General features: G+C 39.1%; 2 protein-coding genes across 7 annotated transcripts in view; both read right to left on the bottom strand.

Moving 5' to 3' along the window:
- Positions 1 to 15753, bottom strand: part of LOC123507356 — a 56100-nt gene extending 40347 nt beyond the window's left edge. Inside the window, exons 1-2 of the mRNA XM_045260142.1 lie at positions 15530 to 15753; positions 5658 to 5764 (exon numbers count right to left, since the gene is read on the bottom strand). Of these exons, the coding sequence (XP_045116077.1) occupies positions 5658 to 5744 (87 nt within the window). The 5' untranslated portion in view covers positions 5745 to 5764; positions 15530 to 15753. The remainder of the gene's footprint in view (positions 1 to 5657; positions 5765 to 15529) is intronic.
- Positions 15754 to 16878: 1125 nt separating this feature from the next.
- LOC123507357 (cyclic nucleotide-gated cation channel alpha-3-like) overlaps positions 16879 to 22208 on the bottom strand; it is a 129389-nt gene continuing 124059 nt past the window's right edge. For all 6 annotated transcript variants that reach the window (XM_045260143.1, XM_045260146.1, XM_045260144.1 and 3 more), the window contains 3 exons: positions 21507 to 21639; positions 20803 to 20977; positions 16879 to 20384 (listed from right to left, as the gene is read on the bottom strand). In XM_045260143.1, the coding sequence (XP_045116078.1) occupies positions 20111 to 20384; positions 20803 to 20977; positions 21507 to 21639 (582 nt within the window). In that variant the 3' untranslated portion in view covers positions 16879 to 20110. The remainder of the gene's footprint in view (positions 20385 to 20802; positions 20978 to 21506; positions 21640 to 22208) is intronic.

Raw genomic sequence — 22208 nt, 5'->3', positions numbered from 1 at the left:
CTGAGTAATTTGTGGCTGAATTTAAGAAATTTGTGGATAAGAAATGCTTAAGCCCACAACAATTCTGTTTTGGAGAAAAAAAAAAAAATACTAAACATGATCTATATATAACAAAGGAAGAGAAGTGTTTGCCAGGACACAAGCCCATGAAAGACAGGCTAACCCTGCTTCTGTGCACCAATGCTAGCAGTGACTGCAAAACTAAACCACTGCTTTTTTCCAAACTTGGGTTTGGCAATGTCTGGAACGCATTACTTGATTTATAGGTATCAACAGTCATACTTTTTAATACTCGAATGGCCATTTGGAACGAATTAATAGTTCAAGTATTGAGTCTCCACAGTACATATATACAGGCAACCCCCGCTTAACAAAGGGATTACGTTCCTAAAAAAAACCTTCGTTAAGCAAATTTTCGTTAAGCGAACCAATTATAACAAGTTTAACCCTTGACTTGAGCTTCCATTGAGAGTAAACAAAGCAAGAATGCATCATAGTACAGTGAAAGGTTTAGTGAAGGTAAAAATTATGAAGTTAAACATTTAAGCAGTTTAATTTAAGACTAAGTCATTATAATGTACACTAATGTATGTATGTAAGTAACTTTATAATGTTGATGATCTTAAATTTATGAATGGAGGGAGATTGGAGCGGGAAATACGTTAGCTGGCAACCTGTGGAATGTAAACAAAGGGCGCATCATTGTACTGCATACATAACTTATGTACCACACTTCCACAAGGCTTTCCATTTTATCCATTGCAGAGTCACGAGTTCAGGTGGTTCTTGGTGGTGTTGCCAGCTCACAAGCAAAGAAAACGGGAAGAAAATCACCAAAATATAGCCGTAAAAAGCCTAAACGTCTATCGACGTGCCCCGAGTCTTGCGTGATGAATGTCTATTGATGTGTCCTAAGTTTTGCAGGTTAAGTTGTTATTTTGGGCAAAATATTCAATTTATATCATGTATACAATAAACATTGTATTTATCTTATATTAAATCTATATTTGGTTGGTATCTAAAGCATGGTAATTTTTGGGGGGCGTAAATTCATATCACAAGAACAAATCAATACTATTTCCATTAATTTCTATGGGAAAAATTGATTTGATATATGATTTTTTTATATACAACGATTGTCACGGAACGAATTAAAATCATATGTTAAGGTACCACTGTATTACAAAGAGTACTGGGATATGGAGAGAGACCAGCCACTGCTATCTGACCCTGAAGTAAGGCAAGAAACTGACTGATTGATCGGCACACATCGGACAATTGGCATTTGGGCGATAGTAACAATGCGGTAAGTGTCCGAATCCGGACACTTACATAAGTTACAAAGTTACATACAGAGCACAACAGACCTTGCAGTCCAACTTGTTTTGACTTTGGTGATGGAGTCTTTGCTTTGACACTTAAAAAAGACTCTTTGACAATAACAGTTGCTTTGATTGCATGTTTATTTTAGTCATGGTACTAATGGTCAGCTTAGCCATGGTGTCTATGCCCAACCATAACAAAAAGATGTACAACTGATGCTTCTCAACCTCTGTCACCCAGCATCAGCTGGTTCAGGTCCAGTTTTTGGTTTATCTCCAGTGTTATTATTTATCAAATTTTTAAGTTGGAGTCTGAAATGTACAAGGTCTGAGGAGCTCAAGGTCCAGGGATCACTTTATCATCAGTGCATGAGTGGATAGGACAAGAAGTGTAGTTTAGAAGATCAATGTTAAATAATAGGAAGAGGGTGGATGACAGGACAGAACCCTGAGGAACACCTCTGTTAATAGAGGTCATCTACCACAGCAACAATAGAATGGTCAGAGAGATGAAGTTACAGAAAGAAGGATAGAACCTGTAGAAGGATAGTTTGAAGATCAAAGCTTTGTGCCAAATTCAATCAAAAGCTTTTGATACAACAACAAAAGTGTCACCAAAATCTTTAAAAAAAGGATGATCAAGACTCATTAAGGAAAGCCAAAAGATTGCCAGTAGAGTGGCCTTGACAGAATCCATACTGGCAATCAGATAGAAGATTGTGAAGTGATAGATGTTTAAAAATATTTGTGTCGAGGATAGATTAAAAACTTTAGATTAGTAGAATATTGAAGCAATAGGATTGTAGTTTGAGGGAATAGAATGATCACCCTTTTTAGAAACAGCTTTAAGTGTAGACAAACTTCCAGCAAGATGGAAAGGTAGAAGTCAATAGAGAGTTGAAAGAGTTTGACTAAGCAAACTGAAAGCATAGAAGCACAGTTTCTGAGAACAATAGAAAGGACCCCATCTGGTACATAAGCCTTCCAAGAGTTTAGGCCAGCAAGGGCATGGAAAACATCATTATGAAGAATGTTAGGTAAAAATTTCCAACAGGTCCTTCATTTTACCAAATGTGGCAGTTTGTCTCCTTAGACTCTTAGGAAATATGAAATTTGGTCTATTTTGTTTCCTCTCACAACTAAACCAAAGCAAAATTAAATCTAACCCAACTTAACCCTTAAATGGAAATGCCCAATTTCACTCACACTAACTATATCATGACTCTATTTGGACCCACTGCAAAAATATTGAAAAAATATATATATGATCATCTTTAATGAGTTACGCTTGATCAGATTTGAAAAGAAAACATCTTGTCAGGCAATGAAAGTAAAAACATACAAATTTATGTTAATATTTAATTTTCATGATTTATTTTTCTTTAATACAGTAAGCCCCGCACTTGGCGAATTAATTAGTCTGGCAAAACTATCCCCAAATGCGAATTTTGCCAAACATGAGTTCTTTATACCATATAAATTCCCTAAAAAATGCCTCAATCAGTCTTTGGTCATTGCCAAAGTCCCTCTTTTGACCCCTAAAATACCATCTTTCGAGCTGAAATAAAATATTTTGCCTTCACATGTTAAAACACATGTACAAAACAGAACAATAAAAAATAAATAAAGCTAATAAGACATGATATAAAGACTGTAATTCCCGTTTTTCCACCCGTTTCCCTCGCCCACTTTTGTCCTTACCCCCACCGGTACCACCTGTTGCCCTGGTAGAGGCCATGTTGGCGGTAAATCGCCAGAATTCGTTCCCACGCTAGCAGAACAGAGGGTAGCACAAACAAAATGGCTAAAGGGGACTCTCATACTGCGTTCTGATAGGTTTAGAGAGAGATCTGACGTCACCAGGGAGCCGCATGGTTCGCCATGCGGCCGCCAGGGTTTGAATTCAAATCGCCAAGCATGCACTCAGTCGTCTGTAGCCACCCTACAGCCAAAAGTGAATTTTGCCAAGCTGAGATTTCCCAAGTGCGGGGGCTTACTGTAGTGACTGCCATATAGTGTATAAATAAAAATTCTCTGGAAATAAAAGTAAGAAAATTGAATATTCTCTAACAAAAATGGTTGCTCTTTCTAAGACATAGTGAATAATTCCTAATTTGTTTCCCAATTCAGGTGCTCTGACCGAAGGAAAATGAACAATTTTTGTTTCTCATTTTGATAAATAAACAGATATATAAACAAACAGAACATGCATACTCACAACATGGTTTATCATGATAATCTTTGCACTAAAACCATTATTTCAAAATTATTTATAAATTTTATGCACTCCATCCTAAATTGTGGTGCTCTGAACAAAAGAAAATGGTGATTCCTGAAAATGTGATTTTCTATAAATAACCAAGTCTGCTGTGACTGCCTCATAGGCTTCAGTGAATGTTATTGCACCAGTGAGATCTACAGTTTCCTCAGCCAACAGCTGCTGTATTCTCTCATCAGACAATCCACATGGATGCGACAGTTAAATTTACCTATGAAAGAAACCAGAAGAAAAATAAAAGTAAAAACTACTACACACATGTAGAACGAGAGAATAACTGTAGCAGGACTCTTATCAAATCCCAGCGAACATATCTAGTGTCAGTTAGAGGCACTAAGGCTCTGTATATCACATATACAGGCCTATAAACAATGTTTTCTCCCCCATACATTTTGCATGAGTTAATATTACGTAAATGGATTTTGTGGGTCCACCTGGCGTCACAGCCTTTACCTAGGAAGGAAAGAGCATCGCCAGTGAGAAGCCCGTCTGTCCTCCTCTAGATCTAATGACCAGCAGACACTTGACTCAGACCCATAGACCTTGGAACCAAGTGTGCATGAAAAGTTATGTGCTTTTTCCAAAACCACTAACTCGTGACTCCAGGTGGAGTCACGTTCCCATTTAAGGATTAACCCTAAATCTAACCTAACCTAATCTAACTCTGTTTTTGGTGCAACATCTTGATTTTCAAAAGCATCAATATGAGTCAATAATACCTGAGTGCGAAAAAAAAACTTCATAAGCGTAAAGTACAAGGAAAATACTGACACAACATGTAGTTGTACCATGAGTTACTGAATTTAAATCAGCGTCATGAAGCAATCAGAAGAGTAAGGAAGAGGGAGGAACAAGCCCAGAATCATCCATGGTAGTTTTTTAGCATAGGTTTGAGAAAGGAGTTCAGCTTTAGAAACAGATAAGATGAAAATGGTGCCATCAGAAGCCTGTTTCAGGGCAGGCTCACATTTGGAAGTAAACAGATCACGCAGGGAAGCCACAGAGTGCTTGACTTCTGATCCCTAAAATTTCTGATTGGGGAAGAGCAAGTTTAGTATTGCTCAATGCCTCTATCTATCAACTCAACACAACCTTCCAGACAACTATTCCCTCTTTTTTTTCAATGACTCTCAACAGTTCCCCTCCTTTACTCTAAGTATCCCTAGTCTGTCTTTTACTTGCAATCTAAACTGCTAAAACAATTTCTATGAAATTAGGTGTTCTGGGTTGTCTATGCCAGGTTTTCTGACCTCCTGACTCCATATAGGAGCCTTATCTACCAATGCATGGAGTATTCTTCACATGTATGGAGACATTCTACCTTTACTGCTCTACTAAACAGGGTGGAATCAAAAGCTTTTAATCTTATCAACTCCTCTCCTCTGCTCTTCTGACTAATTGTCTTTGGCCTCTTTCTCAAGGGGAATACAGCTTTGGATCTCAACCAATTCAATCCTGGAACAGCCTTCTAGAATGCATTGTATTCAAGGACCGAGGAGTCACTGCATAAGATTGTAATCCAAGGAGCCCAATGGAGAAGCTACTGTAACAACATAAGCAGAAGGATTAGAGGTGAGGAAAATGTCAAGGATGTTGGGTATATCTCCAAGACAGCCAGAAATATGAGTAGGGTGTTACACCAGTTGCTCTAGGACTAGGTCATGGAAGATAATAATGTTAAAGGCTAGTTCACCAGGATGGTAAGTGAAGGGAGAGAAAAGCCAAAGCTCATGGTGAACATTGAAGTCTCTAAAAACAGAGATCTCCATGAAAGGAAAAGGAGAAAGTGCTCCACTTTGGAAGTTAAATATTAGAGGTTTGTATTGACTTGGCATTAACAAGCTAATCAATGAGCCTATTCCATTCATTTATCACAATTGGAGAACCAATTCTTTCTTCATGTGTCTCAAATGTAATTCTGGGAGAGACAATGAGACAATAAGTGGCCTCTTGTCTTGGTTACTTCCCATTCAGAAGATGTCATTCTGGGAGATAAAATGAGATAAGAAGTGGCGTCTTGTCTTGGTTACTCCCTATACAGAGAATATTAGTCTTACCTCTTTCACCAGATGCCAGTCAGGCTTTGACAGTCCATCAGCCCCATGATGCCTTGGTAAGCCTCCTCCGTCCATCTCAGTCTTCATCAATCCACCATGCTGATCACCTACAAAAGAGGCAGAAAACTAGTGATGATACACATTTTCTTGTTGAATGAATTACAAGTGAACATGACAATTTCTACCCATAAGAAGTTAATTCAGAACAAATAGTCAACTCTCAATTAACACAAATTTGAATAACGCGATTCCAATTTAACAGGATTTGATATTTAAGAAGATACGATTAAATAACGCAATTTATTCAATTTAATGCAGGTTAATTCAATTCAGTGATATCATGCACACCCACACTGCTTCTGGCGGGAACTGCACTGAGACGCTCTGGGCCATGATCCAAGAAACTTAACAGAGAACGGAGCAACTTCCAGCCGTGAAATGTACAGGAGGACATCATTGCCATGGTAACTAGATTGCTAGCAGAGTGCTGGTAACACCACCTGCCAAGGAAGTCTTACTGTCTCGTATATACATTAAATGTTCACAAAACCACATTTCTATTAGCTCTTCACAAGCTTTACCATCAAGAAAGGATTGTTTTACAAAGCACTAAGTTAAATCTTGCATAGAACACCAAACACAAAGCAGGAGATAATGAGGAGGTGCCACATTTGTCTGCTGGCGATCAGCTGCTTCTTCTTGTGACCCCTTAAGCTTGTGTGTTGCTTTCACAGCAATATTTTGTGTTTACGCTCCTCTATTGCCTGTTATATTGGATATAGTACATTTGTATTCATATATGATCATGCCATGAGGATCACCTTGACTCCATGGCACTAAGTGATAATGAACTACTATTGAAATACTGCTTCCCTTAGCATGTAACTTTGTAACTTCATCTGGCAGAGGACAACTCAGTGGGGCATGCAATTTTTCCATATACAGTAAGGTCCTGAGTTACGTCAGAGTTACGTTCCTGAAACATGATGTAAGTCGATTTTGTACATAACTCGAGTTTCTGTACTTTCAAAGCATATTATCGAGTTTTCAACCAATAATTTTTTATGGTTATTCAGGTAAGTAAAAGGTTATATTGTTATATTGGTATATTATTTACAACTATGTAGGAATATATTGATTAGGGCCGCGAACGCGAAGGACTGCAGGTTGCCGAGAGGGGCGGCCTGAGGCCGCCAGGAGGGTGGGCAGGTCGAATGTTATGATGCCCAGGGCAGACAGCTGGAAGCTTTGTGGAGTGCGGTAGGAGTAGAAGCGTTATATAAGTAAAAGGTTATATTGTTATATTATTTACAAGTATGTAGGAATATGAAACACAAGCTTGTTTTTGTTGTTGATTAGGGCTGAACGAAGGAATGCATGTTGCCAGAGGGTGGACGCCTGAGGCCGCCAGGAGGGTGGGCAGGTCGAATGTTGTGACGCCCAGGGCGGACAGCTGGGAGCGTGGTGCAGTGCGGTGGGAGTAGAAGCGTGGGCAGCGGGGCAGGAAATGCAATAGGAAAGGGCAATAGGGATCAGCAGACAGGCGCAGACGGTGCAAGTCAGCTGCGAGTGTCGTGTGGCCCAAGCGAAGGCTCCGGAGTTGTTATTGTTGTGATAGGTGCGTGAGCCCTCAAGGTCGTCAATCTCCCCGTTGTCATAACGGGCTTCCCATTTTCTTCTTCACTCCCTTACACACAGCTGCTGCCTCCCTTCTCATGTCTTTTAATTATGTCCACTTTTTCTTGTAGCGTAATGGTTTTCCTTTTCTTAACATCACTGCTATCACTTAGGAGTTTTCTTTTTGGTGCCATTGAGCAAGATACTAAGATAGTCAGCAAACGCAGATGTAGGAACACTTGCCAGGGACGACGGTGTAGTGGAACTGAGGTACGTAGAGTGTTATTGTATTCAAGCATGAGGTGGGCGGTGTGGTGGATAACCACTAGTGACGCCTGGCGGCCAACAATAACAATAAACCCCGCGCTTTACGATTTATAAATTTTCAATTTTTTAAATCTTAAATTGCCTTATAGTGGACTGACGTAAGTGCGAGTTTGACGTAACTCGAGACCGACGTAACCCGGGACCTTACTGTAGTCAGTAAGTGAAGTAAAATCTGAGTATGAGTGAGAACTGAATGCCCCACTAAGTCCTCCTCCTCTGCCAGATGAAGTTACAAAGAAAAAAGTTCATGCCAAGGGAAGCAGTAGTATTTCAATAGTTGTTCACTATCACTCAGTGCCATGGAGTCAAGGTGATCCTCATGGCATGATTGTATGCGAATACACAGATATGATATCCATTATAGCAAGAAAAAGATGAGCGGAAACACTTATATTGCGGTGAAAGCAACACTCAAACTTAATGGGTCACCAAAAGAAGAAGTGCCCAATGCCAAAATATTCCTGACAACAGTGACACCAGCTGTCCCTTGTTTGGAGAACCCATAGAGAAAAATATAACGTGGAAGAGTTGGAGACTAAACAACTTCTATTTGGGAATAGACATGACAATATAGTGGAGACAGTGAAAAGGTACATAGAAAATTTGTGATCTTTCAGCCAAAAGGTTACTCAAAACTACGGTACATAATTATCTATAGCCAAAGAAAGCAAAATTTAGATGAAAGAACCAACTGTAGTGAATGAAGGAAAATCTATTCTATCCAGCGCTGTTACAAAGGCTATGCTGGAACCTTGAACTTTGATTGGCAGTGGACAAATGTGGCACCTCCTCCTCATCTCCTGCTTTGTGCTTTGTTTTCGGTGTTCTATGAAAGATTTAACCTAGTGATAGATTAATAGTTTTTTTTTAAGGTTTGAGTCACAAAATCCCCAAAATAGGCAGACTTTCCCAGTGGCCAAGAATGTAACCCCCTCCCATATTAAAATTGTTTTCTATGGGAAAAATTATGTTTGAATAACATGATGTCTCCAGGAACGTAACCCTCGCGTTTATTGAGAGTTGACTGTAAAGAAATCCTGTAGGTGAAACAATAAGAAAATCCTTGTGCATAAAACAAATTTCTAGTACTGTAAGCCTGCTTTTATCTTATATTAGCTCTCTTTCAACAACAACAACAACAATAATAATAATAATAATAATAATAATAATAATAATAATAATAATAATAATAACAATAATAATAATAATAACAATAATACAGTTCTTTTCCACCAGGGGCTGATAGGACTAAGAATAGGAATGATGTGTGTGTAAGTGTGTGGTGCTTAGTCTGGGCCACCTTTTCTGGGATCAGTAGCTTTGTATACAGATAGGTCAATTGATTAATAGAGCACACCTGTTTCATCCATACAAGAAGTATCTGTAGCAATATGTAATAAAAACATATTGAAATAGTGCAGAGCAGAAATATATAGGAACACTCTGGCCACACACCCCTGTGGTGCTAGGAACACCCTGGTCAAACACCCCTGTGGTGCCAAGAACATCTTACCTACACACCCCTGTGGTATTGGGAACATCCTAGCCACACATCACTGTGCTGGGAACACCCTCTTCACTAACCCCTGTGGTGCCAGCAACATCTTGCAAAAATGTTAAATATAGACCAAGAAGGGAAAAGGACGAAATGAAATCAGTAAAAGACCTACTAAAACATCTAAATGACGAGGATTGACGGAACTTAGAAGAGGAAGTAGAAGAAATCTATAGAATGGGACCATATCAAGAAGGAACAGTGAGACCAATTAAGATACTACTAAAATCACAAGCAGCAACAGAAGAAATACTATATAGAAAAACAAAACTCAGAGAAACAGATGGTTGCAAAGATATACATATATATATATATATATATATATATATATATATATATATATATATATATATATATATATATATATATATATATATAAAGAAAAGAAAATGAGGAGGAAAGGAAGAGACACAACAAACTGGTGGCAGAAGCAAGAGAAAAAAATAATGAAAGGTCAGAAGAGGAAAAAAAGGTATTTTTTGGGAGAATTATAGGAGACAGGATAAGAAAATGGTATGTAAAAGAAAAGGAAGAGAAGAAAATGGAGCAAGTTTAACTAAAAATGATAAGAATAAGAGATTAAAAATTATGTATACGAACATAGATGGGATTTTATCTAGTAAATTAGAATTAAGAGATTACATAAAGAAAGAAGAACCAGATATTGTATGCCTGGTGGAAACAAAGTTAAATGAGGCAATAAAAATAGACATAGATAAAAAGTATAATATATGGAGGAGAGACAGAGTGGGTAAAAGAGGAGGAGGAGTCATGATGATGTTAAGGAAAGAGATGGTGGTAAATCAAGTGGAATTTGGGGAAGGAAAATCAGAAATACTGTATATTAAGATACATATTAATAAAAAGGAGTTAACAATCATTGGAACATATGTGCCACAAACAACAAATTCATGGACCAATCAAGAATATAAAGACATGATAAATGACACAATAAGGAGTCTTACAAGAATCATTAAAGAAAGGAGCAAAGTGATATTAGTAGGAGATTTCAAATGTAAGGAGGTGGACTGGAAAAATTATGAAAGTGGTATGGGGGAAGAAGCCTGGGGAGATAGATTCCTGAACCTAATGATAGATAATATGATGGTCCAAAGAGTAAAGGAAAACACAAGATTCAGAGGAAACGATTAGCCGGCGAGATTGGACCTAGTTTTACAAGGGATATACAAATGAACGATGATATAAGACATAAGTGCCCATTGGGAAAGAGTGACCATGTAATATTAGAAATGGATATAGAAGAGGGAAAGGAAGATAGAGATGAATCATACAAAGGAGACTGATTAAATTACAGAAAGGCTGATATTGAGAACCTCAAGAGCTATTTTAAAAACGTAAACTGGGAGGAGATGGAAAACTCAGAGACGGTGCAAGAGAAGTATAACTTATTTTTGGAAATGTACAAAACAGGAGTCAGGGAATATGTCTCAAAATAGAGACCTAAAGAACAAGGAAAGAAAGATTGGCTTAATGCAAGGTGTGCTAGGGCAAAGGAGAAAAGAGATGGAGCATGGAAAAGGTGGAGGAGAAACAGAAATCCAGAAAATAAGGAAAGCTTCAAAACAGCAAGAAATGAATATGCTAAGGTGAGAAAGGAAGAAGAAAGGAACTATGAAAAGGACATTGTCGAAAAATGTAAGGAACAACCAAAATTGTTCTACAGATTCATAAATGGAAAAATAAGACAAAGAGATTATTATTATTATTATTATTATAAGGTCAATGAAGGCGACCCACTGGAAAGCATAACTGCATAAACCCAAAGGCCCAGTGGGCGGCACCTCACCGATAAGTGAAAGGAAGTAACAGGAATGAACAACAGAATAGGAAGATTGGTAGAGATCTAAGAGGTAGTGAGTTCAGAGAGAAGAAAGGTATTCACACGTTTTTTAAATGCTTCAATGTTACTAGAATTAACAATCTCGTTGGGAATTGTATTCCAGAGTCTAGCAGATACTGGGATAAAACACCGGAAAATTGTGAAGTATTACATCGATTCACAGACAAGGAACGGTCATTCATGATCAAGGATTGTCTTGTAGCACGTGCTGGTAGTGAAGGGCAGGCAAATGACAATGCAACGGGTGGTTGGAATTAGACATGATTTTGAAGAAATAGGACAATGATCCAACCAAACAACGATGCAAGATTAATCTCAAGATTAGGAAGAAGAAATTTAATCTGGTTGAATGCTCTATCTAAAAGCTTTAAGTGAGACTCTGCTGCAGAGATCCACACAGAGTGACAATATTCAAAATGAGGCAGTATGAAAGAGTAAAAGCAATTTCTTACAATATCATCAGAGGAATATATCCGCCTACATTTGCGTAACAAACCAACTTTACATGAGACTGATGATGCAAGTGAACGCAAGTGCAACTCAAAAGTAAGTTTGGGATCAAGGGTGACTCCGAGTAACTTCAGAGACGAACAATTAGGAATAGGTACTTCGTTGACAACAATATCAGGGTGAACTGGAAAAGGTGTCCTTGATCTACTAATAACCATACTATGGGATTTACTTGGGTTCAGTTTCATACCCCACCGATCACACCATGACAGAATCCTTGAAACATCTTGAGTGAGTACATTAGCGACTCTCTGCCTATCCTGTGGGGAAGGAATTGTCGCATATATAGTGGTGTCATCAGCATAAGCAACCATATTAGATTCAATCCCACACCACATGTCAGATGTATAAATAATAAAAAGAAAAAATAGAAAGGTTAAAAGGAGAGAACGGGATGGTGGAAGACCCAAAAAGTATGGCAGAACTGTTAAATAGTAAATTTCAGGAGGTCTTTACTAAGGAATCTAAATTTGAAAGACCACAGGGTAATAGAGAGACTGTCCATATGAAAGAGATTAAAGTAACCAAGCTTGAAATAAAAGAGTTTATGACAGAATTAGATGAAGAGAAGGTAATGGGACCGGATGAAGTCTCAGGCAGAATGTTAAAAGAATGTTGAGAAGAACTAGCAAGTCCTATATACATCATAAAATGCTCAATAGAAAATGGAACAGTACCAGTAGAATGGAAAAGAGCTGAGGTAGTTCCCATATATAAGAGCAGAAGGAAGGAAGAACCTTTAAATTACAGGCCGGTATCACTAACTAGTGTAATATGCAAGATGTGTGAAATTGTAATAAAGAAACAATGGATTGAGTTTCTTGAAGACAACAAATTATTATCAAATAGCCAATTTGGTTTTAGAAAAGGTCGGTCGTGTGTAACAAATTTATTGAGTTTCTACTCTAGAATAGTTGATAGAGTACAAGAGAGAGAGGGATGGATTGACTGTATTTATTTAGATTTAAAAAAGGTGTTTGATAAAGTGCCACATGAAAGATTACTATGGAAGTTAGAGGAGAAGGGTGGCTTAAAAGGAAGCACATTGAGATGGATGGAAAATTACTTGAGGGGGAGAGAAATAAGGACGGTAGTTAAAGATATGAAGTCCAAGTGGAGAGCAGTAGACAGCGGAGTGCCACAGGGGTCAGTATTGGCGCCAATACTTTTTCTCATATATATAAACGACATGCCAGAGAGAGTGAACAGCTAGTTACATAAATCTGTTTGCGGACGATGCGAAACTGTGCAGAGTCATAAAACAAAAAGAGGATTGTGAAATACTGCAGGAAGACTTAAACAAGATCTGGAAATGGAGTAAAAAATGGGAGCTGGAATTCAATGTGGACAAAAGCCATGTCATGGAAATGGGAAAAAGTGAAAGACGACCAGTGGGAATCTATAAGATGGGAGATGGAATAGAACTGGAAAAAGTTTAAAAAGGAAAAGGACTTGGAAGTGATGATGGAAGAAAACAATCAACCGGTAAACCATATTGATAGAATTTTCAGAGAGATATATAATTTGCTAAGGAATATTGGATTAGCATTCCACTATATGGACAAAGAAATGATGAAGAAATTGATAAGTACTAAAATAAGACCTAGATTGGAATATGCAGGAGTTGTGTGGACCCCCCATAAAAAGAAACATATATGGAAATTGGAGAGACTACAAAAAATGGCTACAAGACTGGTTCCAGAATTTAAAGGGATGACATATGAGGAGAGACTAAAAGCTATGGATCTACCAACCCTGGAACAGAGAAGAAAGAGAGGGGATTTGATACAAGTTTATAAATTGATTAACGGAATGGATCAAGCGGATAATGAGAAACTAATCCTGAGAGAAGAATATGACATTAGAAGCACAAGATTGCATTGTAAGAAACTAAGGAAGGGAAAATGTCTGAGAGATGTTAAAAAATATAGTTTCCCACAAAGATGTGTTGAGACTTGGAACAGTTTGAGTGAGGAAGTGGTGTCAGCAACGAGTGTGCATAGTTTTAAAGAAAAATTGGATAAGTGTAGATATGGACACGGGGCCACACGAGCATAAAGCCCAGGCCTTGTAAAACTACAACTAGGTAAATACATATATAGGGAGGCGGTGGCGTAGTTGATAAGGTGGTGAGTGTGGGATCGGGCAGACGTCCACGCATAGGTTCGAATCCCGTCACATACTGCTTTGAAGCTATGCCATTTGTCGAGTGGTTTAAAGTTATCTACATGTCACCATGATACTCAGGTTCTAGGTGGTTACACCAAAGATGCACTTGGGTGGTGATATGGGCCCTAATATGGGTACCACTATAAATAAAATTGCTTGTGCCACTAATAGGCGGAACCTGAACAGCGCTTCCCACATATACTTTTCAAGTATGCCTACAGGCGCTATAGGACATAACATAAAAAAGAAAAAAAAAAATCCCCATCGTGCCAGAAACACTTTGGCCACACACCCCTGTGGTGCTGGGAACATCCTAGCCACACACTCCTCTGGTGCTGGGAACACCCTGGCCACACACCCTTGTGGTGCCAGGAACACACTGGCCACACACCATTGTGGTATGGAGCACACCTGACAAGCACAGTTTCCCACTGGGTTTGAAAAATACTGTCATCCTTGCCTCCCTCCCAGTGATAGTAGTGGTGGTGGTCTAGAGTGGCCTCCACACAGGAGTGGTCATCAAAGCTGCCACAGCAAGATGTTTTCCAAGGTTCCCTTATCAGTTTTCACACACAGCGGGGTGGTGGAGCCAGCATGCCAGCATGATGGTATGCATACAGTGCCACGCTGCGACACTCACACAGAAAACTTGCAGCAAACCAAAAGATTTCTGATGCAAAAATTTACCATATGTCAAATCAAACCATGTCATTAGGGTCACGGAAATATTTTAGTTATCAGTGAACAAGTACAAAGACAATCAAACAACAATTTTCTCCATTCTATTCACACACTCAGGACAAAACAAACTAACAAGACTCCAAATCCCTTACTACTGCAACTATTCCATGTATCTCCAACACTAATAAAATCTACACACGCATAATCTAACTTAACCTAACCCGTACACACGACAGAAGCAGTTGCCACATGGCACATTTCTCAACCTTGCTGTTGCTTTCTGCAAATTATTTGCCTCACCTAAACATTCTTAACGGTCATGTGTATTTCCACATAAAGCCAAGTTTTACATTGCACATATCATTTCATCATTGTTTCTCTCACAGAAAGAAAGAAGCCGCATGATCCTCGTCTGTCTTGTCAGCTCTGTGATTCTTGGTTCTGACCAGTATGTAACTAACCAACCACTTAATAGTCACATTCACAAGTTTGTAAGGTCTCTGAAAATTGCAGCAATGACTGGTGAGGGAAAGAGGGGGCCCTGAGAAATGCAAGGAGTGTCGGCATGACAAACACAAGCAATTCCCTATCATGCCTGCACAGATGACACATTCCTCCTCCTTGACAAGAAAGACTAAAGGAAGCCAAGTAATACTTAACCTAACCTAACACAGCCCAGAAAGAAAAGTTTTGGGACGATGAACACCAGACCATGAGAGTGGCCAACCCTTGCAGGGCCTTCCATCTAGACTGATATCAGAACCAAGGGAGTGAACCAAGGGGCATTGATGGGCTGGAACTGTGAAGACGTCTGTTCCTCACGTGTAGAGTTGCATAGTGGAGGCAAACACAATAACATACCCGTGGGAGCTCCACCCAGGTCAGCACACCCAGTCAGCACACACCACCTGCACCCACATCCACGCCCATCACTATATCTCACTCCCAGTGACTTCACCATCACCACAACACCACGGTACAGCAACAGAAACTTACAGCGTATTAATGAAATCAGAATATCCATAAAAATAAGGCTAGCCACACATACTGGTTCAGGTACAACAAGGTCTAACTGTACCAGCCATATACCTTAACTAAGATTCATACACTGTTCCCTGACGTGTCTGCAGCACCACACACATTCACACTTACTTGCTATGAAGCAGAGAATGAAGTGAGTGGGCGAGGAAGAGCGAGGATGTCAAAAATCGTGGACACAAGACACGGGGATGCTACTCGGGTCCCCCTCGCTGGCCAGCCGCTGCTCTCTTATACTAACACACACTCCCCTTCTTACTTCACACACTCCCACGGTCTCTACGCTGCTTATTCAACCCCAAACAAACTCATTCTACCCAAATTCTAGGGTTGTAGGAGCAAAAATACGCGTAAAAGAGTTAATAGTGACCGTGGGACATAGACGCGAGGGCAATGTTAGAATAGAGTGAAGACCCCGATACCTGGGTGCCTCCCTGGCCCCTTCTCCCGATTTCGGGTATTTCATACATTTAACGCCACGAAGCGCGTCCTTTGAGCTCTAATTATATATAGCAGGTATGGAATTAATGCAGGAGATTTATAGTGACTTTAAAATTATAAATGTTTGATCATAAATAGAAAAGTGCAGCAGGGAACCATCTCTATTTTTTTTTCTTGCTTTTCTCCTCTCGTGTTATTTTTCTAGGTACCAGATACCATTGTAGAAGTTTAATGGTAATTTGAATGTTAGCTATTCATAGACAGTGATTTGCTATAATTTCGTTGCTGGGACTATGATTAGAGAAATTATTGTGAAGAGTGAACAACCCCAATTCTCACTCAACATATATTTTTGACATGGATAATCCCTTAACCCTTTACCTCAGTGTACAAATGTGCTATCAAAACATGTTAAGTGTATTTTTATTGGTCTAGCCATCCATTCTGTTTTCAAGTGTTTTCCATGTAAATCTTTGAATCCTTTTCATTACTTACTACCTGCAACTCTAGAGTCCAGTTTCATGTCCAAGGCTTGTCAGTTTACACATCTGGAAATATGGAGATAGTCAGATACAATTATCTTTACCTCCATACCTCATTCCTTGCTCTCAGAGAGAATGGCCAACTCTTTCTCTCACTGCAAGTGCCACTCTCATTCTTTCCTCCATACTTACTCTGTATATTCAAATGTTATTTCTTTGTCTCCTCACACTTCTACTTCTCTGTTTACTGTCAGCCTCCCTCCTAGAAGACAGCTACCACCATAAGGACCCACACTGTCCATCATGTATTATCATGGTAAAGCAGGGTAAATAAAACCACAAGTGTTTCATAAGCTTGTTACGGACGGATTCTTGGTGTTTTATAAGAAATGCTCAGAGCTTAAGTAAATTAGCTGACAACAGCAACTTGATTGTACGACTGATATTGTGCAGAATGAGCACATATCTTACCGGTACTGTTTGTAACCTTTTGTTACTCTCTTTATATATAGTTCATATATATATGTGTATATATATATATATATATATATATATATATATATATATATATATATATATATATATATATATATATATATATATATATTATTTAGACAAGGCTTGGTGTGCTCTGTGCAAAATATATAGTTAACATTTCTCATGTAACATTCAACATACATTAATATATATATATTCATATATTCATATATATATATATATATATATATATATATATATATATATATATATATATATATATATATATATATATATATATATATATTCTATATCTGTGTAACCAATGCATGCCTTAACCTACATTTAGTTGTAATATCAACATGTTCTGCAGAGGTACAATACGTGTGCCACAGTGAGCCAGTGTAACAAGTCTGCACCTCATGGCTAAGATTGCATAACCCTAAGGAATACACTTTAAAAGGCATGTCACAAAGTTACCCTAACTTCAAACTAGAATATAATCTTAACTATTAAAAATGAGACATGAAACTGATGTATGTATGAGTACAAGAAAGTTCATAGTAACAATATTCGTGCTTGAGTCTTTGGAATGAAATGATATTATGTCAATGCATTTGAATTTGTCATGCAATGAAACAATCCATGAACACAGCCTCAATCAAACACAGCAGGTCCATCCTCAGGAAGTGCCTGCTTCTCTATTGTGTTCTCCCAAAAGAAGTGCACAGTTCTCCTGGACCAAAAGTGAACATATGTGCAGCTCATTAGGAAGAATCTCATTCTCATTGAATCTCAAGTCACCAAATCAACACCTGAGCAGCCACGTGTGCAGTCGTCGCATGTGGCTCATGCAAGTCTGGAAGATTTAGCACTCGGGGAAAACACAGTATGTTACAAAAAATTGTTTGGAAGGTGAATGCTTTGTGAGATGTCAGTGGCACAGTAGTGGCAGAGCACACACTGAGTCATGACTCCTTCTACATATGCTGCAACACGCAACACACACTGGCCCAGCACAACCAGCGACAGCACTGCATGATACTAGGGTGGCACTGTACCATTTTCTGGTGCCAGGCTGGGCACTATGCTGTATGATGATGATGATACCAGACTGACACTATGCCACATGGTAGTGCCAGAATGGCCCTGTGCCACATGGTGGTGTTAGGCTGGCCACTGTACCACATGGTGCTGGGCCAGGCACCATGTGAGTGTTAGTGCATCAATCATTAACTCTACCCGTAAAATTTCACATTGTTTAAAAAGGAAAAAAAATTCTATGAAAAAGATTTTTGAAGATTTTGAAAATATGCTGTCCTGTAATTATAAGATACTGAATGAAATAGTGTGGTGACCAGGAGGGCAAACAACAAAATTGCTCTTAGAGCCTCACAACTGCCAAGGTCCAGACATCTAAGATGCTGCACGTTTGTTCTCTAGGAGGGGATCCAGTCCCTGTCCATAGCTCTGATGGCTAAAGATTGCTCTCATCTGTGGATCAGTATTCCAGTACTTTTATGGAGTGACCTAAGAGGTATTACAGCAGACATGTTCATGACTGAAACATACTAGTATAATCATATTGCTAAAGCATGAAAACAAATCATCATCATCAACATAAGTGGACATTATTGCAGTAAATTATTGTGATTTATTGCAATAAAAATACCACGTTACCATATCATTATTTTTCCCACTTTATTAATTTATTAGCATCAACAATAGTTTTGATTCCAAACTAGTGATAATCAATAATTTTAGGTTTTGGAACATGCATATATTGAAGTTTTAAATTTTTAAGATCAAATACATACATGTATAGTAATTTTACTTAAAACATTACTCTTTAATAGTAAAGAGACAAGATAAACATTGAATTTAAAGTTTTCATCAAAATTTTTCCAAGTTTTTATAAAATAAAGATAGAAATAAAGACTTGGATGTATTAATTTTTTTACTCAAAATATCAATATTGTTATCGCTAGTATCAGAACTTTGGATTTATTGATTTATTTGTTATAAATCATTTGGTGGTAAATTGATCACCAGTTATCAATTATCAGCTATTGCCGATAATGTTATTGTTATTAACTTGTCAGCTATCTTGATACATTTTTCTTATTATCATGCTCAGCTATGTTCATCAATATTATTATGCCAGTAACAGAAAGCAAACAACAAAAAAGATTGAGAGAAATAATAAAGTAAGTAAGCAGAGTTACTGAACCCTGTATGTACTCGAGTTACAGATGTAATACTACATATGTGTATGTATTTACATAGAAAATAATGCTTGTATTTATTCATATAATGTGAAAGATAATTTTATTACTCTGGAAGAAAAAACAAAATGCTTTTTCTGTGATATACAAACAATAATAATAAGATGTTACCTTCCCAAAGGCATTTTCAAGGTAACATTTTCAAGAGATAATTACTACTGTATTTGGCTTAAAGTTACAACACACACACACACACACACACACACACACACACACACACACACACACACACACACACACACACACACACCTTCAAATAAAAAATATATTAACAGCCTAATTCAACACCTCAGGGAAAATAGGAAGCTTTTTCTTTGTTGTGTTTGTGAGTGTGTCTCAGTCGTAATGTTCCTCGCTTCGAGAAGTTAAATTGAAAAGTACACTTTGTGCGTTGGTTACATTCAAGATAAAAAAGACCCTACCCCTGCCAGGTCCCAATCCTGATAAGCCTAATATCTGGTGACCAGCGAAGAGCCTATGGTATGTACTGATAACACCTACACCTGATGCCTGATAATTTCCTTACACTTTTCCTCACTCAGCATCACTACCTGAAGATACATGAATGCTGGCTCATCTTGTATGAATGAATAGCTCCTGTAGGCTTGAGAAATACACAGGCAAGGACAAAAGATCTGAAAATGATTTGATATTTGGTGAAGCAATTGCAAGACTAAGGTGAGGGAGACCATTTTGTCAAACACAGTGTGCTGAGGTGAATGGATGACACATTAGTACATGAGACAAATCAAGACATTAACCTCAATGCGCAAGACAAACCAATGGCATTTACAAGGCATTACTTTCATGGGCAACTAACTCTGCAGGCCATTAAAACCTATGTATGTATGAAAAATGTACGTGCTGCAAAAACATCATAAAGAAGATTGCATACTTTGACGTTAGGTGCATAAAAGAACTCATGCATTTTAAAATATCTTGAGAATAAAAATGTGGTAAAGGAGAGACAGCAGCATGTGATATGACAGACACAGTGGTGTGAGAGGGCACTATATCGTGTCCCTGCGTGGCGGTGATGGAGGCACGTGTGTGTTGGGTGCGGCAAAGGGGAGGGAGGTGCTCTGCTGGCTGGGTGGGTGCTGCTGTGCACTGCCAGCACGGGTGAGGGGACGGTGGCCTGAGTATAGGTTATCCTGAAGGGTGGATGAGCCAGAGATGGAGCAGTCACCCTCCCCAGCATAATGGGCAGAGGAGGGGGTATGCTCTCTGGGCCGGGAGGAAGGGGCAGCCCCCAGCTGGAATGGTGAGGGGCAAACACTACCTCTGCAACCAAGATAAACAACATTGTGGTGGCTGGTGCAAAATGGCATGCTGCTGATGATGACTCACAGATATATAATGCTGAGTGTGTGCATTAGTTAGGTGAAAAGAATCATGCTGCTACTTGCACTGATACACTGCTTAGGAACTGTTTCACTTGTCTCTCATTCATTTGGGGAAATTTAGTATGTCTCTCTCTCTCTCTCTCTCTCTCTCTCTCTCTCTCTCTCTCTCTCTCTCTCTCTCTCTCTCTCTCTCTCTCTCTCTCTCTCTCTCTCTCTCTCAGAACTATAGCCTCCACTGCTGACACACTCCTAATACCACAAGACCAGTGGCAGGATCTACATCAACATCAGCAAAGCAGTTGATGCCTTACTACTCATTGATTAAGCCTCTCACCTGTCCCTGGGTCACAGTTTACCTGGGGGATAGGGTGATGTTGGGACTCAGTCTGGGTGAGGAGGGCACCATGGCGTCCAGATCAAACTCAAGGCGCCGCTCTATTCGGGTGAGCCTCTGCTTAATCTTCTGCTGGGTGCTGGAGTACTCTGCCAGTAGTCGTGCCAGTCTGGTGTTGAGGGTGTCAATGGCTGTGTCTGTGGAGGGGAACAACATGCAACAACTTATTACACACTCATTTTTTGTGTAAGAAGGGCACTGGCCAAGGGCAACTTTAGTGCCTCTTCCCTCCCGCCCCCCCCAAAAAAAATAGGCCACTGAGGTGCCAGTCATTAAAGAGAAGTAAAGAAGAATCATTCAGAATTGGAGGATAAGTGTCTCAAAACCTCCCTGTTAAAAGATTTCTAGTCATAGGAAGCAGAAAATGCAGAGGTGGAGAAGCAGGAGGGAAGTTCCATAGTTTACTATGAAAAGGGAGGAATGATTGAGAATGCCATTTAACTGTTGCATTAGAGAGGTAAACATAGGAAGGAGGAAATACAAATTCCAGAGTTCACCAGAAAAGGGATGAATGACTAATACTAATTAACTCATCTACAGTACAGCATAGCATTGCCTCCATAGTAGTCAATATGTAAAGAAGCTTGAGAGTGTGTGTGCCTGGTAGAGAGTTAGCTTCAAGGCTGTATCTTTTCCCCTTCTTCTGCTAGAGAGACGAATCCTCACCAAGGCGGTTAGCTTTCTCTGATAAGGTTTCCTGCTGCTCCTGTGCTACCTTGAGCCCTTCTTCGTCCAGCAGTCCATCCTTCATCAGCAGCTGGCGGCCTCGCTCCATCAGGGACTTTTTTGCCTCAGGGTACTGCAAGGGATATAACACTCACTGTACTAACTTGGCCATCTAATCAATCAACAATGAGTGACTTCTGCTCAGTGAAACTCCTATAACCAATAATTTGTGTCTTTTTCACCTGATCTATTGACATCAATTCTGAAGATGTAAAAACCCAGATTTTCATATACAGTAAGGTCCCAGGTTACATCAGTCTCGAGTTACGTCAAAGTCGCACTTACGTCAGTCCACTATAAGGCAATTTAAGATTTAAAAAATTGAAAATTTATAAATTGTAAAGCACAGGGTTTATTGTTATTGTTGGCCGCCAGGTGTCACTAGTGGTTATCCGCCACACTGCCCACCTCACGCTTGAATACAATAACACTCTACATACCTCATTTCCACCACACCGTCGCCCTTGGCAAGAGTGTTCCTACATCTGCGTTTGCTGACTATCTTAGTATCTTGCTCAATGGCACCAAAAAGAAAACTTCTGAGTGATAGCAGTGATGCTAAGAAAAGGAAAACCATTACACTACAAGAAAAAGTGGACACAATTAAAAGACATGAGAAGGGAGGCAGCAGCTGTGTGTAAG

The sequence above is a fragment of the Portunus trituberculatus genome, chromosome 22, assembly GCF_017591435.1.
Source record: "Portunus trituberculatus isolate SZX2019 chromosome 22, ASM1759143v1, whole genome shotgun sequence".
Classification (NCBI taxonomy): Eukaryota; Metazoa; Arthropoda; class Malacostraca; order Decapoda; family Portunidae; genus Portunus; species Portunus trituberculatus.
Note: the sequence above shows the minus strand (reverse complement) of the source record. Positions and strands in the feature narration are given on the sequence as shown.